The 24,416-nt window shown below is 39.3% G+C and overlaps 1 protein-coding gene across 2 annotated transcripts in view; it reads right to left on the bottom strand.

Annotated features, from left to right (window-relative positions):
- Positions 1 to 24,416, bottom strand: part of pola1 (polymerase (DNA directed), alpha 1) — a 301,055-nt gene that overhangs the window by 40,994 nt on the left and 235,645 nt on the right. For both annotated transcript variants that reach the window (XM_063049905.1, XM_063049907.1), the window contains exon 36: positions 18,831 to 18,927. In XM_063049905.1, coding sequence (XP_062905975.1) covers positions 18,831 to 18,927 — 97 coding nt within the window. The remainder of the gene's footprint in view (positions 1 to 18,830; positions 18,928 to 24,416) is intronic.

Here is a 24,416-nt window from a genome sequence, read left to right as displayed (position 1 = left end):
TTTCTTCATGGCTTTTTTAGTTGCCTTCTGTTGGTTTTTAAAAGTTTCCCAATCCTCTACCTTCCCACTAAATTTTGCTATATTACATCCCCCTCTCTTTTGCTTTTGACTTGTCCTTGACTTTCTTTGTCAAGACACATTTGCCTCATCCTTCCTTTAGAACACTGTTTTCTCCTTGTGATATATCTTTCCCATGTCTTCCAAATTGCTGTTATGTCATCATCTCTGCTAGTTTTCCCTTCCAATAACTTTGGCCAGCCCCTGTAATTCCTTTTACTCCACTGTAATATTGATACATTGATTCTTTCTTGAATTGCAGGGTAAATTCTGTCATATTATGATTAACACCACATAAGGGTTCCTCTTCCATAAGCTCCATGATCAAATCTGGGTCATTACATAACACTCAATCCAGAATTGCCATTCCCCGAGTGGGCTCAACCACAAGCTGCTCTAAAAAGCCACCTCATAGGCATTCTACAAATTCCATCTTTTGGAATCCAGCACCAACATGATTTTCCCATTCTATTTACATAACTCTCGTAACATTGCCCTTTTTACATGTCTTTTGTATTTCTCATTGTAATTTGTAGCCCACATCCTGGCTACCATTTGGGGGCTTGTATATAACTCCCATCATGGTCTTTTTACTCTTGCAGTTAATTAACCCTACCCATAAGGATTCAACATCTTCCAATCCTATGTCATCTCTTTCCAAGGATTTGATTTCATTTTTTTTTAAACCACCCAACCCTCTGCCTTTCTTTTCTATACACTGTGTATCCTTGGATGTTAAGACCCAATTGTAATCTTTTTTCAACTATGACTCAGCAATGCCCACAACATCAAACCTGCCAATCTCTAACTGTGCTACAAGAGCATCTAACTTATTCTGTATACTGTGTGCATTCAAATATAACATCTTCATTACTCTTTTTGATTTTTAATTCATCCCACTGACTGCAATTTTGCCATATAATCTATGAGTCCTTCCTCACAGTCTCACTACATATCTCATCTAGTTGTGTACCAACTGCCCCATCCTCAGCCCTATCACTCTGGTTCCCCTCCCCTTGCCAAATTAGTTTAAACCCTCCCAACAGCTCTAGCAGACCTGCCCCAGGGATATTGGTCCCCCTCGGGTTCAGGTATAACCCTTCCTTTTTGTACAGGTCATGCCTTCTCCAGAAGAGATCACACTGGTCCAAAAATCTGAAACCCTTTCCCGGCAGCAATTCTTCAATCATGCAATCATCTGCCAAATCATCTTATTCTTACCCTCACTGGCACATAGCACAGAGGGTATTACTACCCCAGAGAAACACACACAACATCTGGAGGAACTCAGCAGGCCAAGCATCATCTATGGAAAGCAGTAAACAGTCGACGTTTCGGGCCAAGACCCTTCATCAGGACCGGAAAAAATGATGAGAAGTCAGAGCAATAAGGTGGGGAGAGAGGAGCAAGAAGTAGAAAGTGGCAGGTGATTGGTGAAACCAGGAGAGCAGGAGGGGTGAAGTAACAAGCTGGGAAATTCATTGGTGAAAGAGATAAAGGGCTGTAGAAACAGGAATATGATAGGAGAGGGTAGAAGACCATGGAAGAAAGGGAAGTGAAAGGAGCACCAGAGGAAGGTGATGGGCAGGAAAGGAGATAAACTGAGAGAGGGAAACAGTAATGGGGAATGGTGAAGGGTGGGGGGCAATTACCAGAAGTTCGAGAAATTGATGTACATGCCATCAGGTTGGAGACTACCCAGAGGGCATACAAGGTGTTGCTCCTCCAACCTAGGATGGCCTCACCCTGACAGTAGGGGAAGCCATGGACTGACAGAATTGGAATATTGGAATGGGAAGTAGAATTGAAATGGATGGCCACTGGGAAGTTCCATTTTTTTCTGGTGAACTTCCAATAATTGCCCACCCACCCCCCGTTAATAGGACACAAAAGTGGGTTGGTGATTGGAGGCAAAGCGAGGCTGCGGAGGATCGCTTTTCTAAATTAGTAACTTATGACCAGCGGAGTACCAGTCTCCCCTCTACCGACTCTGTCTATACCTCTTGCAGCCACAGTAAAGCAGCCAGTATAATAAAAGACCACCCACCCAGGACATTATCTCTTCCCTCTCCTATCAGATAGTAGATATAAAAGTCTAAAAGTTCAAACATCTGGCTCAAGGATAGCCTTTCTCCCACTTCATCAGATTTTTAAATGGACCTTTTGTACAATAGGGTGGATTCTTAAACTCACAATCTACCTCATCATGATCTAGCAGTTTATAGTTTATCAGCATGCACATTTTAGGTAGATTTTACAATTTATTCTGCACTGTGTAATGTTTTGATTTGTATGGACAGTATACAAGACAAGCTTTTCACTGTACCTTTGTACCTGTGACAATAATAAACCAAAACTGTTGCCACAAGGTCTTCTAATATTTGTTTTACATTAATGATTTGGATGAGAATGATCAAAAAATTTGTAGACGACACCATAATTAGTGGCATAGTAGATGGTCTGAGGTCACAACACGATGTAGGTCAACTGGGAAAGAAGGCAAGGGAATGGCGGATGGAACTTAACCCGGACTTTAAAAGTGTTTTAAAGTGACGCCGTTTTGGAAATTCATGCAAGGCAGGACATAGACACAGTGAATGGCAGGGTCCCCGGTAGAGCTGTAGAACAGAGAGACCTTGGGGTATGAGAACATGGCTTCATGAAAACAGCAACACAGGCAGACAGATTGGTGAAGAAAACATATAGCATGTCTGTTTTCATTGGTTGAGACACTGAGTATAGGAGTTGGGATGTCATGTTACAGTCATATAGCTGCACTTGGAATATTGTTGCAGTTCTGGTTGCCACACTACAGGAAAAACACGAAATTTGAGAGGGCGTTGAAAACATTCACAAGGACATTGCCTGGTTTGGAGGACTTGAGCTATGAAGCGAGGTTAGATAGGCTGGGTCTGCTTTCCCTGGGGCACAGAAAACCGAGATGTGACATGATCGAGGTAAAAGTCATTGACAGGGTAGATAGTCAGTGTCTGTTTCCCATGATAGGGTGTCTAAAATTAGAAGACATATGTTTGGAGAGTATCATAGGAGTATATGTTTCACAGAAAGAGTAGTTGATATCTGGAGTGATCTGCTGGAGAATGTGGTAGAGGCTGGAATAGGTATACCATTTAAGAGACATCTGCAGAGGTGATTGAATGAGCAAAGCATAGTGGAATGTGGAACTACTGTTGGCGAGTGGAAATAGCATAGCCAAGCATGATGGTCAGTACAGACACTGTGGACTGAAGGGCCTTTTTCACTGCTGTACAACTCTGTGCTTCAAGGGTCCCCATGCCAATCTGAAAACCTTTTCTCCTTTCTGAGCCATCACAGCCCTTGGATTCGAGGAAGTCAATGAGGAAGCTTTGGAAACGTGGTCCCTTTAGTTCCCCTGACCACCTGGTAATCTCTTCACATAGCAAAGCTTGGAAGAGCACCTGCTTTGGGACTCTGGTACTGCGTTTGCAAATGATGCCTTGTGTCCCATCAGATCTGGCAGAATGTACTTCAAGCCTCGATGCTGACGACGTGGTCTGGGACCACAGATCATTTTTGTGCACTCAACCAAGAAATACATATTAAATATTGACCCTTTTAAGACAAAATGTTACTAACTGAAAGGTAGTACAGAAAGTATTTCACTGTGAAAGCGCAGAAACATATTCAACTCTTCCCCTAAATGTGATGAAAGAAGTACATTTTCTTTGTGAAAAGGATTAGTTCTACACATTGGAAAAAAAAATTGAGCTTTTTAAGTAGCAGTTGATTATATAAAAGAAAACGTCCATATAATCTTAAAAAGATATCACTTGTATACTGAAGCATTTTAGAATAAACACAGGCTGTCAAACCTTTCGAGTGATAAGTTATCAGCCATGTGTCAGAATGATCCTCTGAGGTTTCAAAAGCATATGTTTACCATAACTGCTGTACATTAGTCTAACAGAAGTTATCAACCTCATACTTTCTCCAAAGTAAATTTAGTGTGAATAGTCAAATATGCATTCTCATTGTTTGGTCACTGTTCCGTGTGGATATGCTGTAGAAGCATTCACTTTAATGAGGGCATTTGAACCTCTGTAACACTCCAAATATCTTCTGTTTACAATCACTGTTCCTAGTCTCATAGATGTGGCAAAGTATCAATCCAGTATCAGGACAAGAGCAGGCTGGTGTCAACCTGTCTGCCACTTGTAGCTAACCAGCATTGAGGATCTGTTCAATACTAAGGTGCTAGCAGCTATACACCATTTGAATTCCTCTTCCCAATGCACAATACATAGCCAGAGCAAACATAAATTACTAAAAATTTATGCATCTCTCGATATTAGAGAGAATTTCAATGGAAGGGGAGAAAAAGCAATCTGCAAAAAGCATTTATTATGTCTTTTTGAAGAGAACCTACATAAACCTGTTCAGTATCTCAATGCCCTGCTGTTTCATAAACACTGAATAGGCAGCTAGACAGCAATATGTCAAAGTTCTGCACATGTTCAAGCAAATAGGGTGTTATTACATTTGAACAAAAATGTCCAAAGAATAATTCAATACTCTAGTAAATTGGTAAAGTTAGAAATAGTAAAGTTAAAAGTCAGCTGCCGAATTCTGTGATACCCACCTAGCATATTCACACAGAACAGTGGCCAATTCTGGCAACAGAAACGGAAACAAGAAGAGCAGCAAACTTGATGAAATGTTCCCTATGGAAGCAGGAGAAAACATCAAGATTCCATACGGACATAGTGGTAAAAGTAAATTTCTGCAATGCTTGAAGAATTTTGGAAGCAGAGATGGGAGGGATAGTGGAATTTGATGTAGGGGTAGGGTATCTCAAAGCAATGGACAAATGTAAGCTGAGCTACCCATTGTGAGAAAAGAATGAGAGGACACAGAAAAGTTAGAGAGGGAGAAAGGCACTGAGGAGAGGGCAGCACTTACATTGCTGGAGAAAAGCAGGATGACTGAACTGTGGAATATAAGCACACAGGCAAGAATTCTCAGCAGACTTGTCATCAATCTCAGAAAAGAAGTTAAATGGAATGTGAGGTAGGAAATGTGCAGAATGTGCTACTGCTGCTGGAGACTGCAATATGGGTAGAAGGACATCAGAATGATAAGTCCTGAAGGCAAGTAGTAAGGGCAGCAGTAAGATTGTTAGCATTAGGATGAATCCATGGAAGAATAAGGAAAGCTTTGGGGTCAGAAACAATCAGGAATGAATGGGATTTGCCTTCAACCCAGGATGAGAGCTGGGGAAAAAAGATGCAGGCACTCCTGAGGGGTAATGCTTATTGGTATGCCAAATTCAATGACTTTGTTCTTTCCCATGTTTAGATGCAGGATGTCCATCTGATGGACAACTGGTCTGGCAGTGGAGAGACTACAAGAATTATGAAGTATAGTGGGGTTTCATAACAAGGGTGCCTCCATGAATGCAGATGCAAACACAATGTGGGGAATGTAAAGACTCAAAGGTGGACATTTGGAGAACAGGGACTAAAAGCAGAGGATTAGAAAGCACTACAACTGGAATAACTTAAGTGCTGTGAAAAGATGGCGTGATTGTAACAAAACCTGTAGTTGATTAACTTAAAAGGCATTCATCTCCGGACAAAATTACTGACTGCTGCTCTCAAGAAGCAGAAAGAGAAAGAATATAATTATAATACATTGCTCAAGCAATTTTCGCCAGGTTGCCTGGGCAAGCACTGTTGTGTTCTTATATTTATAGGTACCTTGGGTTAACAATAAAGAATCATACTCTGGAAGAATTAGTACTTTTATTTACTGTAACAAAACCAAACCACGTTTTTACCAAGCCATGTTCCAGATCATTCTAACATTTCTGCGCATGCTCAGAACTCTCTCCAGTCACATTCTTACACATCATTACACGTGATATTACCACAAGCACTATACAATAAATGTACCTTAAGGAAAAAAAAACCAAAACAATAATTATTGTAAAATTCAGAACAAAGCAACTTCGAGCTACCTTGACTTTAAAGGCAATCATTTGCATTACGATTGAAAGGTGAACGTCATTGTTTGCCCACTTGGACAAGGACGAATTATTCAGTTCACCATGTGCTTCAGTGCCACCATTTTACAGGAACTGTCACATTAAAAATTGTCACATCGTCAATCAGTAACCAAGAATGTTGAAAAGAATCCCAGATCGCCCTTGTTAAATGAATTGCTATTACTGAAATATGATCCATTTCGACTACATAAGCACCATCATGCTCGTCTTTCATCCCAATTACAATCTCTATCATATCTTCAATCTAGAAGCTGTTTTCAATCAACATATTCACTTATTACAGTGGGTTATATGCTAGCTACCACCTCTTCTTGTATTGAATTCTTGATTAGACAAGTCCTCTGAATTTAACATGCACCATGATTGCATGTATCAAAAACAGGGTGCCAATCACAATCTTTTAAAAAGGCTATTCGTGTTATACTCCATCAAGGAGATGAGTACCAAAGTGCATTCAAAATACAGGGCTGGTATGTAAAACCAGGGTACCTCAAGACGGAGAAAGAATCTCATTACAGCAGCTTTATTGCGAACTTCAGCAAAGGAATACAGATAAATTGATTTGATTTGTTTCCCTATACTTTGTGTGTCCTATTCTTTTACAATTACATATTTTAATTGCTCCTTTTCCCAACTGAAGGATCTTCATTTCCATACATTTTACCAAGGCTTCTTCTGCTCATTAGCTATTTTATTTTTTTCTCTGTTGAATCGCTGCACAGAATAATATACTGTGAACAAGCTAAGAATAACATAATTCAATTTTTTGCAATATTGAGCACAAAATGTTTTCAAAATCATTCACTGTAAATACCATTTTAAATAACATCTTAATTTTCAAATAATTACTTCTGTGCTGTCTCAGTTTTTATGATTTATAAATTAACATTTCATTCATGCTTTGAACTTAAAGAAATGCAGAAATCCAGATGATACAGTACATTTCAAAATATGGTTCATAATAAGGTAAGTGTTCTTTTAATTTTGAGAACTAAAGTTTATCTATTATAAACCACATTCATAACAGGCAAGTATTTTTACACCAGTGAAAGCTCAAAGTGAAGGACAGTAATACTGTAAGAGAGCACTTTCTATTATTACTCAGTCTTGATGAGCTTTGTCCTGAATTCCTTAATGCACTAAGAAGCAAATAAATATTTCATGTTTAGTGCAAGCATATTTATATTGTTTCTTACATCACAACAGTAACCTTACATCAACAATACAGGCAGCATCTATGGAAAAGAGTACAGTCAACGTTTTGGGCCGAGACCCTTCATCAGGAGTCCCGATGAAGGGTCTTGGCCCTAAATGCCGACTGTACTCTATTCCACAGATGCTGCCTGGCCTGCTGAGTTCCTCCAGAATTTTGTGTGTGTTGCTTGGATTTCCAGCATCTGCAGATTTTCTCGTGTTTGTTACATCAACAGCATCTCATTGTAAGGGATGTGCAAGCACCTAGTTAATGCAATATATTTTTCTTAATTCAGACCGATATGCTGCATAGTTTGTAATACTGTACCTTTCTGGACTTGGAGTTAATTTATTTTAGTCCAGGAAGGCAAAACCTGAAACTCACTATCTGAATCTGGATTTGTATCCAAGTCCTAGATATGAACACTCAGTGATCTGAACAAACAAGAGGTCACTTTTAAATCTGCAGAAAGCTTAATTACTATTCTTTTTTTTTGTAATTTATTTTTATTGAAGCTCATCATCAAACAAACATTTCCATAAGATGTATTTCAGATACTGTACATATATATCATATAATCATACTTGTCACAAATCTCCACATAATATTTATCTGAGGTATACACTTATAGAAAGGGGAGGAAAGAAAGAACAATTGAAAGAAGAAAACTATGTACAAAGTAAGGAGCGATCTTTTTTTTTACAGCATATTCATTGACTTGTGAGAATAAAATCAGGCCTATGAGGTGTTATGTAGTTAAACCATTTTTCCCAGTATTAATCAAATTGTTCCAACTTATGATTAACAGATGCTGTTATCTTCTCCATTTTGTAAATGTCCATTGTAATTTCCATCCATACATTTAAAGTTGGGCTCTCCTGTGATAACCATTTCCTGGTAAGGGTCTTTTTACCAGCCACCAGCAGTATATTCATTAAATATTTATCTCTTTTCAACCATTTTTGAGGTATATACCCAAAATATATGGTTTTACTCTCTAAGGGTATTTCACATTTAAATATGTCTTGTAAGGCATTATGTATCCCACTCCAATAGTCTTTGATAACGGGGCATTCCCAGAAAAAATGATAATGGTTTGATTCTCACAAATCAGCTGTTTTAGGTACACAGACTTCTTCCTGGTGAGTACCTTGGGATGATGACAAATAAGGCCAATGTGGGGCCAACATAACTTGCCACAAGCAGGGCAGGATGTGCTTGTTCAAATGGGTGACGGTCATTTTCATTTGACTTCTGTCTGGTTCATCATCATGAACCTTTGGTTTTTAATGTCCATGAATGCTCCTTTTCCACTTTTACTAGTCATGGGGCAGGCATTCTCAGCAACCCATAGGGATGTTGCATTTCTGAAAAGGGACTTTGAGAAAGCACAATACTTTTCCCTATGAAAACCCAGTAATCGCTCACCATGACAGAGCTTGGAATAGACTTTTTTGGAAGTGCGAACTTGAACACGAGTGATCTGCCCAATGGACTGTAACTATGATCTTAATTCTGGGGATGCTGGCCTGAGAAATGACAATAATGTTGGCTAACTGCCAAGTTTTAGAGCTTGAGAAAGGGATACCATCAACTCTTGAGGCCGTTTTTTTTAAAAGTTAGCATATGGCTTCACAATGTTCAGCACTCAGGCGTGACAAGTCTGGATCAGTTACATTACTGTTGGATGAGTGATTAGGACAAGAGCTTGGGTGCTTGGGCTTGGGATGTCTTCACATCCTGCTGAAAAACATGCAAATATCATGTAAGTTGGTGGAACTTGTGTTTTATCTTGCACGTACAATCTATTCCTTGGATGACTGGTTTTCTGTTGAACCTTGGTCTTCTGCACCCTGCAGGATGCTTCTTTTGCCTTGAGGTGTGGTAGGAATTTCCAATCCAGACTCATTTTGTTTTGGTGATGAGCAGGGTCTGACCTCTAGTTGTCTTAGCCTCCTCTGGATCAAGACATGGCAGCAGACATTAAATGGCTATTCCACCTGGTTCCTTCCACTGCTCTGTATAATGTTCAGGTTATGGTACCTTAGAACCCTGGAGAACTGTGAACCCAAGCCCAAAATTGAAGATACTCCATCACTAATGTTGCTACCCTGAGAGAGTACCATGGGTAGGAAGTGCCACTCAAAGAACAGGAAATTGCGTTATTTTCATCAAAAAGAGGTACATTGCCGTAATGGATGTTAATAATGAATTTAACTAGTGTCTCAGTGACTGCTCCTAACAAATTTGTGAACATCTCATGTTTCTTCAGCTCATTTTAACACGGAATCAAATTGGTAATGTCTCAAATTCTCAACCTTCTCAACCTTGCAAGCTATGGATAAGGACGGAGGATTTCTACACAGACTCTGAAAATATGCAAGCAAAATACAAATTAACCAAAGCCAAGTTAAGAACAGATGAAACGCTCTGACATGGTGTGACCGGAAAGGTTAGAGGATGGAAAGCTAATTCCAAGAATTATTTTGTGTCCTCTCAACAAAATGCACAGATCACCATGTTGTCATATCTACACCTGGGTATGCCAGGGGTGACTCAACAACATTCCTACCCCAGTCACCATCGTTCACTGCCTGAGCTAGGGTGTCTACATCACTCATGCCTTGGCAGGTGCTAATAACCTTTGTCCTGGCCACGGGTACACCTATCCTCATTATATGCGTCTACAGAGAAAGCGGATTCACAGTTATGCAAGGAACCTATTTCTACCAACTTCTCATATGCGTCCAAAACTCACAGTTATGCGAGGAGCAGTGCTTTCCCGCCAATAGAAGTCACATGCACACGCCTCACAGTCTTACTCCCGCCAGTCTTGCGTTGGTTTTGGCAATGCGCGGATGTGCGATCTTGCAATCTTAAACTTTTGTGTTTTTACCTACGATGCAGTGATTTTGTGCTTGAACTATCTAACTATGCCTTATAAGCATCCGATGTCAAGTCCTGGGCCATCAGCCAAGCTTTAACAATTGGAAAAAGGAGTTGGAAATTATAAACAGGGTAGCATCAGGTGAAGGTAACACAGCTCTGGGACGCTACCCTGTGCAGTTGCAGGCTACGATAGCTGAGTTAGGCATCACACCAAAGCAGGTGTTTAATGCAGACGAGACCGGGCTTTTTTGGAAGCATATGCTGAAACGCACTTACATAAGTAAGGATGGAAAAACTGCATCAGGTTTCAAGGCAGCAAAGGATAGATTGACTTTGCTTGTGTGTTCCAATGCCGAAGGAGACTGTAAGATGAAGCCTCTCTTAGTTTACCATTCACTAAACCCTGTGCTCTTAAGGGTTTGAGTAAGAATTTGCTTCCTGTCCACTGGGCAGCTAACAAGAAAGCATGGGTCACTGGTCAAATCTTTGAAGATTGGTTTGCTAATCATTTTGCTGTTGAGGCTGAACACTACTGCTGGGAGCAGAATCTTGCCTTTAAAGTTCTTTTGTTGCTTGACAATGCGCCAGCCCATCCTAAACATTTGGACAGCATTCATCCTAACATAACAGTGCTTTTCCTGCCGCCTAACACAACATCGCTGATTCAACCACTCGACCAAAGTGTGATATCCACATTCAAGGCGTATTTTTTTTTACGGCAAACTGTCTCTCAGATGCTGCAAGCAACAGATGATTTTGAAAATCCCGGGAGTTTACAACGGTGAGGGAATGGTGGAAGTCTTTCAACATCAGACATGCCATCAACAACATTGATGAATCCTAGAAAGAGGTCAGGTCCTCCACTCTGAAGCAACTGGCAGGATTTTTTAAGGCTGTGGAACACTTGGCACAAATGGCAATGGCCATGGACTGAAGTTTAGAACGGAGTCAGCATTTCAGTCGTTCCCTGCAGTCAAGCCTTCTTCCCTACAAGCAAATTTATGCTGAAAATCAAAATGCTGCCAAGCAAACAATCCCCACCACTTTCTTCAAAACCGGTGTCATCTCCTGCTGCCGGCAGTACTGAGAGTTTTGTGAGCCTTCCCTCACCCCTTGCTGTCCTTGATGATCCTGACGACACACAACCATCCACCTCATCCCTGTAAAGCTCCCTGACACCACAACAACCACTCATCTCCCAGAGCGAACACGCCTGCCACTGTTGGTAAGTACTGTACACCCTAGTATGTTAACTTTCTATGATTTATTAAGTTGAATATTACCTTAAAATGATGAAAATTAATACAAATGTTGCCTTGTGGTACGGCTTTTGTGTCGTATTGGTATGAAAATGTAAATAAATTACAGATAAAACCTATTTAGGAAGCCCTCAAGAACGCATCCTTTTAAATAATTATTCGCATTATGCGTTGACTTCGAGGAACGTATCCCCCGCATATAACGAGGATAGGGTGTTATTGTTTCAATCAACCTAGCTCCAACAAATGTTGCCACAAAAAAATATTAGTGTTGAAACTCTTAAAAAATTATAAAAAAGCTGTTCTTTGACAGCGCCTCACAGACATGCTGACAACTCCAGCCAATGAAATGAGCAATGTTGACTGCACTTCAAACTACCCTGATGCCCATCACAATTAGTGCACATGAAGAGATTCTTGGCTTCTGTACTGGCGAAAACAACTGGATTACATTGAACAGGAGTTTCAGAAACTAACAACTCATAAAATGCAAGGCATAAGTGGAAGCTCCATCACACATACTTTCTAAAAGCCTACAGAGCTTTAATACAGAAATACATACAATAAAGGAAGTTAAGTTCAGAACTTGCTAATGCACACGTAGGACAGATGGACAATTCAAAGAGACACATTTTCAAATAAAGGCCATGAGCAAGGGATGGAGATGGTTTAGGAAAACTCTCTCTCCTCACTGCCAGTGTTAATATCTTTAAGAATTGCAAGATATGTTCTTACTTATCTTAGCTAGCAGATGAGGATTTGAAATAGTGCAGTAAACTAGCAAGCAGCGAATTTTATTCAAGTTATTATGTGAATATATCAATCTCAGCAATCCTGCTGTATTTTTAGTACAGCATAACTTAAATATTCTGATGATAATGGAAAATTTCTGTTCATCACTTGCCTTCATCTTGTTGACATTGCAAGAAAAGAAGGTGAAAATTTGAAAACCAGCTTTTAAATATCGTGATGCTTCCATATAACTAGCAAGAGAGGAATGTGAGTGACTTTCATTTGGTGTGGATGTGGAAGGAGTAGAAAGCTACACAGAAGGTTAAAATCACAGAAGTACAAAACCAATTTAAACCTCAACTTTGAACAATCTACATATTTCACTTTGATGATGGCACTGAACATATGGTTGAACATAAATTTCCTGGTGACACAAAGACAGCTTGAAAAACTGAATTGAGAAGGGGACATGAGGAAGTTGTACAAGAATGTAGATAGGATAAACAACTGAGGAAAGATCTGGTAAAAGACTATAAAGTATGACTGGACAAACTGACCCATTTTAGCAGGAAGTAGTAAACAAATATTTTCCAGGCGCTGAGAGATTGCAGAGAGATCAGGGTGTCCTAGTATATGATTCACAAAAGGTGAGTATGTAAGTACAAAAAGCAGTTAGGAAAGTGAATAGAATATTTCTTTCTGTTAATTTCAATAGAAATGGAACACAAAGTAAGTTCATTATTGAAGTACATATATATCACCATATACAACCCGGAGATGCATTTTCTTGCGGGCAAACTCAATAAATCCACAATGAAAAACCGCACCAATGTGGGTCTTCAACCAGTGTGCAAAAGACAACAAACTGTGCAAATACAAAACAAAAGAAATAATAATAAATAAATAAATAAATAAATAAGTATCGAGAACAGGAGATGAACAGTCCTTGAAAGTGAATCCTAAAGTTGTGGGAATATTTCAATAAGTGAAGTTATCCCTGAAATTCAAGAGCCTAATGGCTGAAGGGTAACAACTGTTCCTGAAACTGGAGGTGATGGTCCTGAGGCTCCTGTATCTTCTTCTTGATGGCAGCAGCAGGAGGAGAGCATATTCTGGGTGGTGGGGGTCCCTGAAGATAGTGCTGCTTTCCTGCAGCAATGCTTTATGCAGATATGGTCAATGGCGGGGAGGGCTTTACCCATGATTGGACCACATCCACTACCTTTTGTAGGATTTCCCATTCAAGGACATTGGTGTTTCTGTAACAAGTTATGAGGAAGCCAGTCAATATACTCTCCACTACACATTGATAGTTTGTCAAAGTTTTAGATGTCATGCCAAATCTTCACAAACTCCTAAGGAAGTAGAGGCGCTGTGTGCTTTCTTTGTAATTGCACTTGCGTGCTGGGCCTAGGACAGGTCCTCCAAAATAATAACACCAAGGAATTTAAAGTTGCTGACTCTCTCCACCTCTGATGAGGACTGGCTCATGGACCTATGATTTCCTTCTCCTGAAGTCGTCAATAATCAGCTCCTTGGCCTTGCTGACATTGAGTTTTTGTTATGGCACCAACTCAGCCAGATTTTCAGTTTTCCTCCTATATGCCGATTCATCACGATCTTTGATTCAGCCCACAACATTCTGTAGAGTTCTGCTCTTATTATTTAAGAAATAATAGAGAAGTACTAAAAACAGCTCAGAAAAGGTCAATTCTACTAATAACTGGACTGAACTGGTTGCTTATGAGAGAAGGCTGGAGAAGCTAGGCTGGAGTTTTGGAAGTGAGAGGCAACTTGACTAAACCATAATAGATCCTGAGTGATTTTGACAAATTGAATGTAGAAAGAATGCTCTTTTTTTTTGGGGAGAATCCAAAACTAGTGATTCCTGTTCAATAACAGGGTTTCACCCATTTAAGGCAGAGATGTAGAAATACTTTTTCCCTCAGAGGATCACAAGTCTATGGAAGTCTTCCTCAAAGGGCAGTGGAAGTGGAGACTTAGGACAGACTCTTCATAAGAAAGTGGAGTGAAAAGTTCCTTGAGTAATCCAGAACACGGAGCTAAAATTACAGTCAAATTAGCCAAAACCTTAGTGCATAGTGAAACCGGCTAAAGGGGCTGACACCTCCTCCTCCTCCTAATTCCTATGTTTGTGTGCTTGAAAATGATTCTTTTTTTCTAAAAATAAGGAGCAGTAAAGCATTGACAATGATCGGAAAACTAAAAAAAAGATGACTGCTGCATCAGAACTTGCATGTACTGGAAACAAGGGGAGTAAAAAAACACGCATGCATACAATGTTGTTATACTATTCCAAACTCGAAGACTGATTTCTTCTGACTGAGCTAATTAACTGATCATGGATTTCCCACGAACAGTTTATAAACAAATAAGTTGCAACTTTAAATTTTAATTTGCTAGAAAGCAGATTCTTTCCCTCAGTAGAAAATTGTTGTGGTAATGGTGAGCCAGGTTTTGAAGTAATTATTCTTGTCAATACATTTTTCAGTGCTATTAGGAAGGGAGTTCAGGGATCTAGTGACAACGACGGAATAGGAATATATTTTCAGGTCAGGTTGTACTACTTATCTTGTTCGACGGGATTTCTTTGCCTGTAAGGGTGTACAAAATGAACTCTTGGCTTAACAACTCTTAAAGCATGGATTCCAGGTTTGCTAAAAACAACCCGTGTTAGGTTTACCAAGAGCTGATCTAACTGATTGGTGTAACAGATTTGAGAGGCACTATGACCTGGTGCAGCTCCTACATTTTATCAGTCATTTGTTTTCTGCATATGGCGAATAGCATTAGGGATTGTGCAGGACACTCATGGTCAGCACAAGATGCTGAAACAAAACCACAAACTGGACTGTTGAAAATGAATTAATCTCCCACCCAAATATTCAAAACTTATTTGCTCTAACATGTAATTGGTGTGTTGGCCTGTGGAACACTCATCATCTTTGCAGTAAATCACAAGTCAGTCGACAAGAAACAAGTTCTCCCAAATCATATTAAGATTCATATATGATGATTTAGAGTTCTTTCAGTTACCATTTTTCCTTGAGAATGTGGTTGATCCAGTTTTTGCAGCTATATGAAAGGATATTCCCCACATCCATACACATCTGGAAACTACGAGGACTGTGCCATTGGGCAGTGCAATGCTTGTATGCCACAGCACCATGCTTAGCCCAAGGGATTTAGTCCTGGACACTGGCCTCTTGCTGCTAGACTGTAAGGTGGATTTCACTACCAATTCAAAAAAAGGCTCATCTCTCCGATGTTGGGATCTCTCCAATTTGCCGACTGCCACAACAGATTAACAGGAGATATCACTTCCTTGCCTCTTCACTCAATCTCTGGAACATCTTGACAGTCAAGAAGCATAGATCAGGATGCTCATCACTGACTACAGCTTGGCATTCAGCACTATCATCCTCTCAAAATTAATCAATAAGCTCCAAGACCTAGGCCTCAATACCTCTTTGTGCAATTGGATCCCTGATTACTTTCCTCACTTGCAGATCCCAGTCAGTTTGGACTGGCAACAACATCTCCTCCACAATTACCATCAACCCAGGTGTACCAGAATGCCGTGTGCTTTGCTCTCTGCACTACTCGTTTATACTAATGACTGCGTGGCTAAGCACAGCTCCAAAGCCATATTTAAGCGTGCTGATGAAACCACTGTCACTGGCTGAATCAGAGTACACTGACTTGCTGCATCGTGGCCTGGTATGGAAACACCAATACCCTGGAACAGAAAAGCCAATAAAAGGTAGTGGGTATGGCCCAGTCCATCATGCGATGTCTCAGTAAAGCAGCGACCATCATCAAGAACCACCACCATCCGTGCCACGCTCTCTTATAACTGCTACCATCTGGAGGGAGGTATAGCTGCCTCAGGACACACACCAGCAGATTCAAGAATAATTATTACCCCTCAACTATCAGGCTCTTGAACTGGGGAGAAACTTCACACACCCCATCACTGAACTGTTCCCATACCTATGGATGCACTTCAATTCATGTTCTCAATACTTATTGTAATTTATTTATTTAATTATTCATTCATCATTTTTGGTTCCCCCCTTTTTTTGTATTTGTCTTTAGCACATTACTTGTTCATCCTGTGTGCATTTTTCATTGGTTCTATTATATTCCTATGTATTTACTTTGACTGCCCACAAGATAATTAATCTCACAGTTGTACCTGGTGACAAAAAAGTATTTTGACAATAAATTTACCTTGAACTTTGTTTTCTTTTTTCAATGCTTTGGTTATGTCTAATAATGTGCTCATAAATTCCAAGTAACTTGTAAGTAACATGAAGGATGCAAATATTACTTAATTGAATCAAATCTTGTTTTTCTAATCACTGGACCAGTTTGGTATAGGACCACTTTCTGCACATGTATGAATGTGAGCACAACAAACAAATAAGACTTACAACACAGAAAATTGACTAAGCTGAAAACAAAGTGACATTCGGATGTCCAATTCTGGAAATTCCGACATTCTACATACAAAGTGGGAAGACATAAAGAGAAAAATGCCAGAATGAAATCTATTTGAACATCCCAATTCTCAATGATGGCTGAGCCCTGTAAGTGAACATAGAACATAGAACATAGTATAGTACAGCACATTACAGGCTCTTCAGTCCACAATGTTGTGCCGACCCTCAAACCCTGCCTCCCATATAACCCCCCCCAACCTTAAATTCCTCCATATACCTGTCTAGTAGTCTCTTAAACTTCTGAATGCAGAAGAAAGCAGACGTATCAGCTGTAATCCAGAACTGGCCAAGTCTTAGCTACATTTTGCTGTAACGATACTGTCAACTATCCATAAAAGTGGCAAGGGCCAACTTTTCTCGATTAACAAAGATCTATCCAATCCAGCCAATTCTTAACTTCTGCACAATTATCACTAAAGTGATGAAAAGTGACATTAAAAGCAACCCTCACTCAGCAATAACCTGCAATGTGCTTAGTTTTGGTTAAGCTGGGATCTCTTCCCTCTAGATTTCATTACAACCATAATTCAAAATGGGTAGGAGAGGGAAATTCCAGAGGTTAGATGGAAGGGGTCCCTTTGATATAAAAGCAATATTTCATCAAGCATGACATTGAGTTCCTAGGAAAATAGATGCCAATGGAGGGAACTCTCCTCATGTGAATTCAGCTGATGCATAAATATAACCAGAAACAAGATAAATACAAATGACTATAGTTGAAGGCAACTGGGTCAAGTTTCCTTTGCTGGTCCTCAGTACCTGCCCACAATGGCAAGCAGAAGTGGTTAGACTTTCACGTTGAATGTGCTACTCTTATTGCACCTCCATCAAGAGTGCAACCACTCATCTTTGCCAGTCAGCAGCATTACCATTGCTAAAGCTCCACTTCTGCATACCAGCAAGCTAGGAATGTATCTAGACCAGCCATATTAGTGGTGACTTACTTACCTGATGCTTTTAAGGTATCACTAAGATGAGCAACATGCCTGAATAAAAATCTAAATCTCAAACTCTATTTGGTGTGAACCTTCTTTGATACATTTTCTGAAATGAAAATGAGCAACTAATATGAAAGATATAATCTAAAGAGGCACAAAACAGAAGGAAGAAACATGGATGTTCTCAACCAAGATGGACACAATTGAGAGACTTTCACGGCACATTAACTGCTTCTTGCATTTTAAATACACTGCATATCAAAAGTCATTTGTTGAAGAGTTTTATGCATCAGTAAAATTTGCATCTTAATGTAGGCCTTAAAGGGTTAATTTCTGAAGATAAATATTAGTATGATTTATACAACTTAAGTTTAAAGGATTTATTAGTTACTTAATTGAAGACTTCATATTGATATCCCTTCTACAGGGATGGGGAATCCAAAACAAACCAGAATTATCTTAAAATTACAACGAGTACATTTAGGACTGAAATTAGGGAGAACTTTTACCACTCTCGGGAGGAAGACTCTTCCTCTACCAAAACAATGTCAATCCCATCTCAGCTAAGGATTTTGGTCAATAAACATACCAACACACAGAATAAAGGTAATCTAATAATGTATAAAAATCAGCCACTATCCACTGCATAACACAGTCAACGAATGTCATCTAATGAACTCCTGTGCAATAGATTGATCGTGTCCTTGTGTTGTTCATATAGCTGACAAGGGCAACTTTGACGGTTAATCCCCTTAATTATATGTATATTAAATAGTGCTTAGATTAGGTCGCATGAAATATTTTAGGGAATACAATCCTGAGTCAAAATCAACTGGAATAAATCTCAATTTGTTATTCCTATCCAAATGCTTACTAGCTTGTTATATACATCAGCATTTCCTGTCACTACTTCAGTTTTATAGGTAATAGACATCTCCCAATGTTGCTTTCACACATACAGTATTAATAAGTCAATGAAAAAAAACATCAGGGGAAAGTAAAAGTCACATGTGGCAAATTTTGTGCATCAGTCCAAAATGATCGAGAATCCATCAGACCAAACTCATGTTTAAATACCACCTTTGACGAATAAAGACCAATGCCAAGTGTAACATATGTGTTTTCTCATTCTATCTATACTAACCCCATTAAATGAAGGACACAGTTTTATTTTCATGTTCCCCTTACCTTTATCCTGCTCAGAGACAACCTTTTCCAGTGCATAATCCCAGTCAAATATGTAGCGATAATAGCACAGCTGGGTGTACAGGGCCTTATCAGGATACTGGAGGGGGAAGGGTGGAGAGAAAATGATAGATTAATATGACTACTGCAATTTCAAATTCCAAGATCACTTTATAAAACCCTTGTTTACAATACTAGAACATTACTTATAACTTAATGGCGTGAAAATTTCCAGTTCCAATTTACTTTCCTATGCTTCCATTAGCCCAGCCATCATACTTTTTAACTAATATTTAACCACACAACTAGGTTTAGATTGGGTTCTGCGACTAAAAGGAATGTGTTCTCAGCAAACTGCTCTTTTCACATCATCTGACAAATATGATAATCTGTACTATTTGTCAAAAATGTGATTACTTATTCATCTAAAAACCCAAGGATAGTGATTCAGTTATTTGTTTAGTTTCAGATTCAGCAGTAATTGACGGTACACATCTCCCTGACTGCACACATGCAGCTGGTTGAATAGAACAGTGAAATTGCCTCCTTCATAATAGTTTGTTTTGATAATGCATTGTGTGTCGAGATGATGAGAAACAGTTGCTGTCAATTTGATTAGCCATTATATTTTTATGTTAATTGCCATTATTGGGTCCATTCTGTTTAGTGTCACCATAGAAGCCATACAATGTTAGCATAAATAACAAATTTGAGTAAATTAGGAAGATATATTTTTGCCAATTCATTTTAATTGCCCCTCAGTCCTTCCGTTGGTTAACGCAGCTGTTGACCCATAATAAGCGCTAGGTCAATATAACTGCTTGTCAATTCAGAAATGCAAAGTGCTTTGTGGCTGGTAATGGATATACAACTGCTCTTGCCAGCCAGCTGTAGCAGCCATTGACAATCTATATTGACAGTGATGCCAGAAATGGCAGCTACTTGCAGTGCCCCTAATAAGAAAAAAATTAGCCAACGCCTATCCAATCTCTTATATTGTAAAATAATGCCTCGGTTATGAAGCTTTTTTTTAATAAATCCTTTTAAATGTGTTTTATATGCATAGTATGCAAGGCACATCAAAACTCAACATATGCACTTCCCTGTCAAAAGGGTCATTTTCAATTAATGCATGTTGCCTTGCCTTTTTTTTACACCTGGCCTGTGCCATATCTTCCACTGCTGAAGTCCTTGGTCATAGTCGAAAAGGAAATCTGCAGGTACGATCACTGTAACCAGATAGATTTTGTTCTACCTTTGTGATCTTTAATTTCCATAAAGCATTTCAATCTTGAAATCCAACAGCAAATAACTTGCAGATTTAATGATGTAAACAGCTATCTCAGCGCAACTATCCCACCAAGTGTTAGCAAAGTATTTAAAGAAAACGGTCAGGTCAATTAGAAAACATTAACTCAACAGCATAAACAATTCACATTTTCCCCCCTCAATGCTAGAAGTTCTTCACCAATAAACAGTTCTGCTTATATATTCCTTGGTCAAATAATTAATCCAACTCTATATAGCATATCATTCTACCAGTTCAAACAGGGACAAATAGAATTCTTTGACATATTTTGTCCATTTAATTTGGATTATTTTTTGAAACACAGAAAAATTGGGAGGGCTGATTTTTCACCCTGAAGAGGAACTAAATTCAATCAAATAAAGCAAGCCACTTTGAGGAAAACATACCAGCAGAAATAAATGGTGTCAATTATCTTTTGGTTGCTTAGAGATGACTTAACGAGTTCCTGAGAACGGGCCATTAGCTAACATTTGCTTTTGCTATTAAAGCTGGATACCATTTTTACCTCTCTCCATCTCCTGCAGTTTAGCACCTGTCTTTGTTTGGAAGTGACATCTATTTCTCTTTTCACCAGGAATTCAGCACATTTTTAGGCTTGAGTGAGTAAGGAGCAAACCAGCTGTGAAATTGTTTCTTAAGAGACTCTCCTCTTCATAACATTTGCGCAGACCTTAATAAAGGAAATGACCTGTTGCCCTCCCCTGGCCAGTCAATTGCACATATGAAATATGTTTCAGTAACACCATTTTTTTTGGTTATTGAAACAATTGATGATCTAGTTCTAAAAGGCAGTATGATTACATCAAAATTACTTTCAAGACCTGTGTATTTACAATAGATAGTCATTTTCAGCATGCCCTCAAATCCCATTTTGAGTGAATAGCTTGAATAAAGCCTACACTTTCTGCAGCTGCAGTTAAAAAAATCCAATCAGTCCTTCTGAAGCTAAAAATGTTCTTATTTTAGTTACTGTTAATGGGCTTAAATAAAGAAGGGAGGCTATCTGCATCTCAGGGTTGCATGATGAGTCAATATCTGCAGAAAATATGTAAATCTTTACAAGGCAAACACAGTTGGAAACAAAGACATTTAGCTGATGCAGTATTTGATGTCTCCACTTTTTTGTGCGCATAATTTCTTCCCATTGAAAGCTATAATTGCCTGCCATTTGACGATATTCATGCTCAATTTTTGAAATTAATTTCAACTGGGAAAATGTAGAAATGTCATCTCCATTGAAAGGGATTTGATTTCAATTATCCTTGCTCAAAGGACTGTGATTTCCAAATACACTTAAGCAAAATTATGACAAGAATTTTTGTTCCAGAAATTTACTGTTTAAAGACCGATTAGGCGATAAATGGACTCGCTTTGAATTGAAGTGAATGCACCAGTTTCCATCTGAAAGGCACTCAATTATCTTTGATTGCTCCTGTTACAATATATCAAATAGAGATACCTGCTATTGCTGTAATTTGTGTGAAAATTAACATGCTGCAATTTCCATAGGAAAAAAAGGAAGCCCTAATGGGCCTTTAAACGTACGTCAATAAAAGGCAAAGAGAAAAAAAATTAATTTACTGAAAATATTACGAAATGCACCTGTACATAACTCTGACCAATTACAACACAATCAAGCAGGGGTAACATTACTCTCTCATTTAATCTGGACACAATAATAGTCAATCTCTTGCCTCATGATAAAAGTGGGTCGGTAACAATTTTTCGTCAATAAAGCTGTTCATCTCGATTTGAGTCAGGACAAGGGACTGGGTGAGGAAGTTAATGTTTTATTCAGCGTGTAGTTTAAGATGCCACTTCAGTGAAACACATTAGCCACTACTAATAATTGGAACTACCCCAAGTGGTGGCACTTTCCTTTGGCAGATGAAGCAAAAGGGGCAAAGGATAAACCTGTAAATATCTTCACCTTCCTCAGCCCTATAGAAAGGCAATAAGGATACTCAAAGGGCACACGTACCTCGGACAAAGGGTTTTAAGAATGGGGATGGGAAGTGAGAGAGGCGTAATGGGGGGGGCAAGAGAGGGGAGCAAGATAGGGTGGGGAGAATGAGAGGCAGAGTGGAAGAGGAGGTCAGGGCAGGAGTGGGCAGAGAGAAGTGAGGTGGCTGTCAGGAGGGGTTTTCAGTCACAGTATGGGTGTCAGTTGGTGGGAGAAATCAGGAGGGAGATGATAGTGACAGTTCTGAAGGGAGGATGGGAGGGAGATGGGAGGGCAGGAGGGGATACGGATGGGAAAGAGGTAGGGGAGAAGGGAGAGAGGAGAGGGGAGAGAGAGGAGGGAAGGGAGCAAGAGGGGAGGGAAGGGGAGAGAGGATGAGGGGGCAAGGGGGAAGGTGAAAGCAGAGGGGAGGATGAAGGTGTGGAGAGGAGGGAGGAAAGGGGAGTGGGGGGAGGTGAAGGAGTGAAGAGGAGGGAATGGGGTACAGGGTGTAAGTGGGAGAGAGAGGGCACAAGTTATAATGTCCGATAAGAGGGCTCAATAAACGAGAAAGAGGGGACAAGAGAGTCACACAGAAAGATAACTGGCTGAGAGAATGACGTAACATCATATGCCGTACATACTTGCTCATCTTTTACGTCTCTGGATAAAAGGTAAACTTGCTGGTAAAATAAGAATCTAGATATATAAATGCAACCCAAGGGAAAACCACACATGGCAGTTCCAATTCAACACAGCAAATCCAATTTAACTGAACAAATATAACAGAAGTTATATTAGTGGTAAGATAGAATGTGGCAAGTTACCACAAAAACGAACATTTTGTAAGAAATGTTGCTCATAATGTTCTCTACATTCCACAGACTATCCTTATATCATGCCACCATATCAATTGTGGGAGTGGTACAGGAACTAAAGTGATTAATCCAGCTCTGCTAGAATGCATATTTTTCTTTGCAGTCAAGTGAGAAATGATAGAAGTATGATAGCTTCAGTGTACTGAGAGCTCAAAATATGCTGTGCAATTCCACAGCCTTTGGAACCATTTGCAGGTGGTCCAGAGAAGGATTGGGAGTATCAGTATCTAGTTTTATGTCTTTTGAAGTGGGGAAAGCAGAGACCACCAAAATACCAAAAAACTGAGTGCTCTATGGGTTTCCTGTTTAGTGCCCCTTTGATGCAATCAACCTCAATGATTAAAACCTCTATAATGAGTAGAGTTTATTTCCTCTGAATTTTATTTAGTTAAGAATGTCCAAGCAATAAAGTAAGAATAGGAGCAACAGAACTTGATAAAAACTAAAAGCACCAAGACTGGTTATCGGACAGTTTTGCTCAATATGTTCAGTGCAACATTTCACAGAGGGAAAGGCAGCCATAGGCAACACTTTGAGAGTTATGCTATACTGGGGTGACAATCATGCACTCGTGGGTTTTATCTTTCGCATCAACCTGGGTGTTTGAGAGACATATCAGAATGCAACCCCCAACTTGTGGAGATAGTCAGACCTTTCTTAATATTCTCAACTGTTCAATACTTTCTCAAATTTTCTCTCTCAATTCTGATATGAAAGCAAACTGTTTTTGCAGCTTCTCCAGTACCTTTGCACCTCCTTAGTAACCGAGACCAGAAGTGCTTACAATGCTCAAAATACGCAGTGAGCAAGTTTCCACACAAAATTAACTTCATTTGTCTGGAAATCAATTTCAAAATGCTAACTTCCTTTAGAAAAGAAGCCAAACAAAGCATTAAAGAATATGTAGAACTTTAGAAGAAATGTTCTGAAGGTTCTTTCTATGATGGCAAAAGATTGGGCAGATGATAAAAGCATATATGATACAAAAGACGTCAAGGCAAGAAGCAGACCAATGAGAGCAAATTAAGGGGAGGGAAGACCTTGGGATTCAGACAAGAATTGGGAAGGGATGGGATGTATGTGCCGTCAATATGTAAGGAGACTCTTTATGAAACCAGTAAATATTAGAAGTGATAAATGTTTCAACAAACATTTTGTGTATGAAGGGGTAGCCATTTTGATTAGCAGCTCAGTGGGAACTCTCAACCTAAAGACCTACAGTAAAGGACAGTTTTCACCCTCTTCCGTCTCGGACACAAAGCAAGCTACACAGAAACATATTGTACAGGGGTGGGTGTAAACCAATATAACATTCAATGATAGTAAACCATCATATTTCTTCACTGAAGGTCACAGAAATATTGGACCCACGAATACAATATTGCCTATTATCATCGGTATAACTAATTATGAGTACGTAGGGCACTTTTCTTTGAATAAAACATTCATTTCTGAAAAGT

This window comes from Mobula hypostoma, chromosome 6 (genome assembly GCF_963921235.1).
Source record: "Mobula hypostoma chromosome 6, sMobHyp1.1, whole genome shotgun sequence".
NCBI lineage: Eukaryota > Metazoa > Chordata > Chondrichthyes > Myliobatiformes > Myliobatidae > Mobula > Mobula hypostoma.
This window is presented reverse-complemented; position numbering and strand designations above follow the sequence as displayed.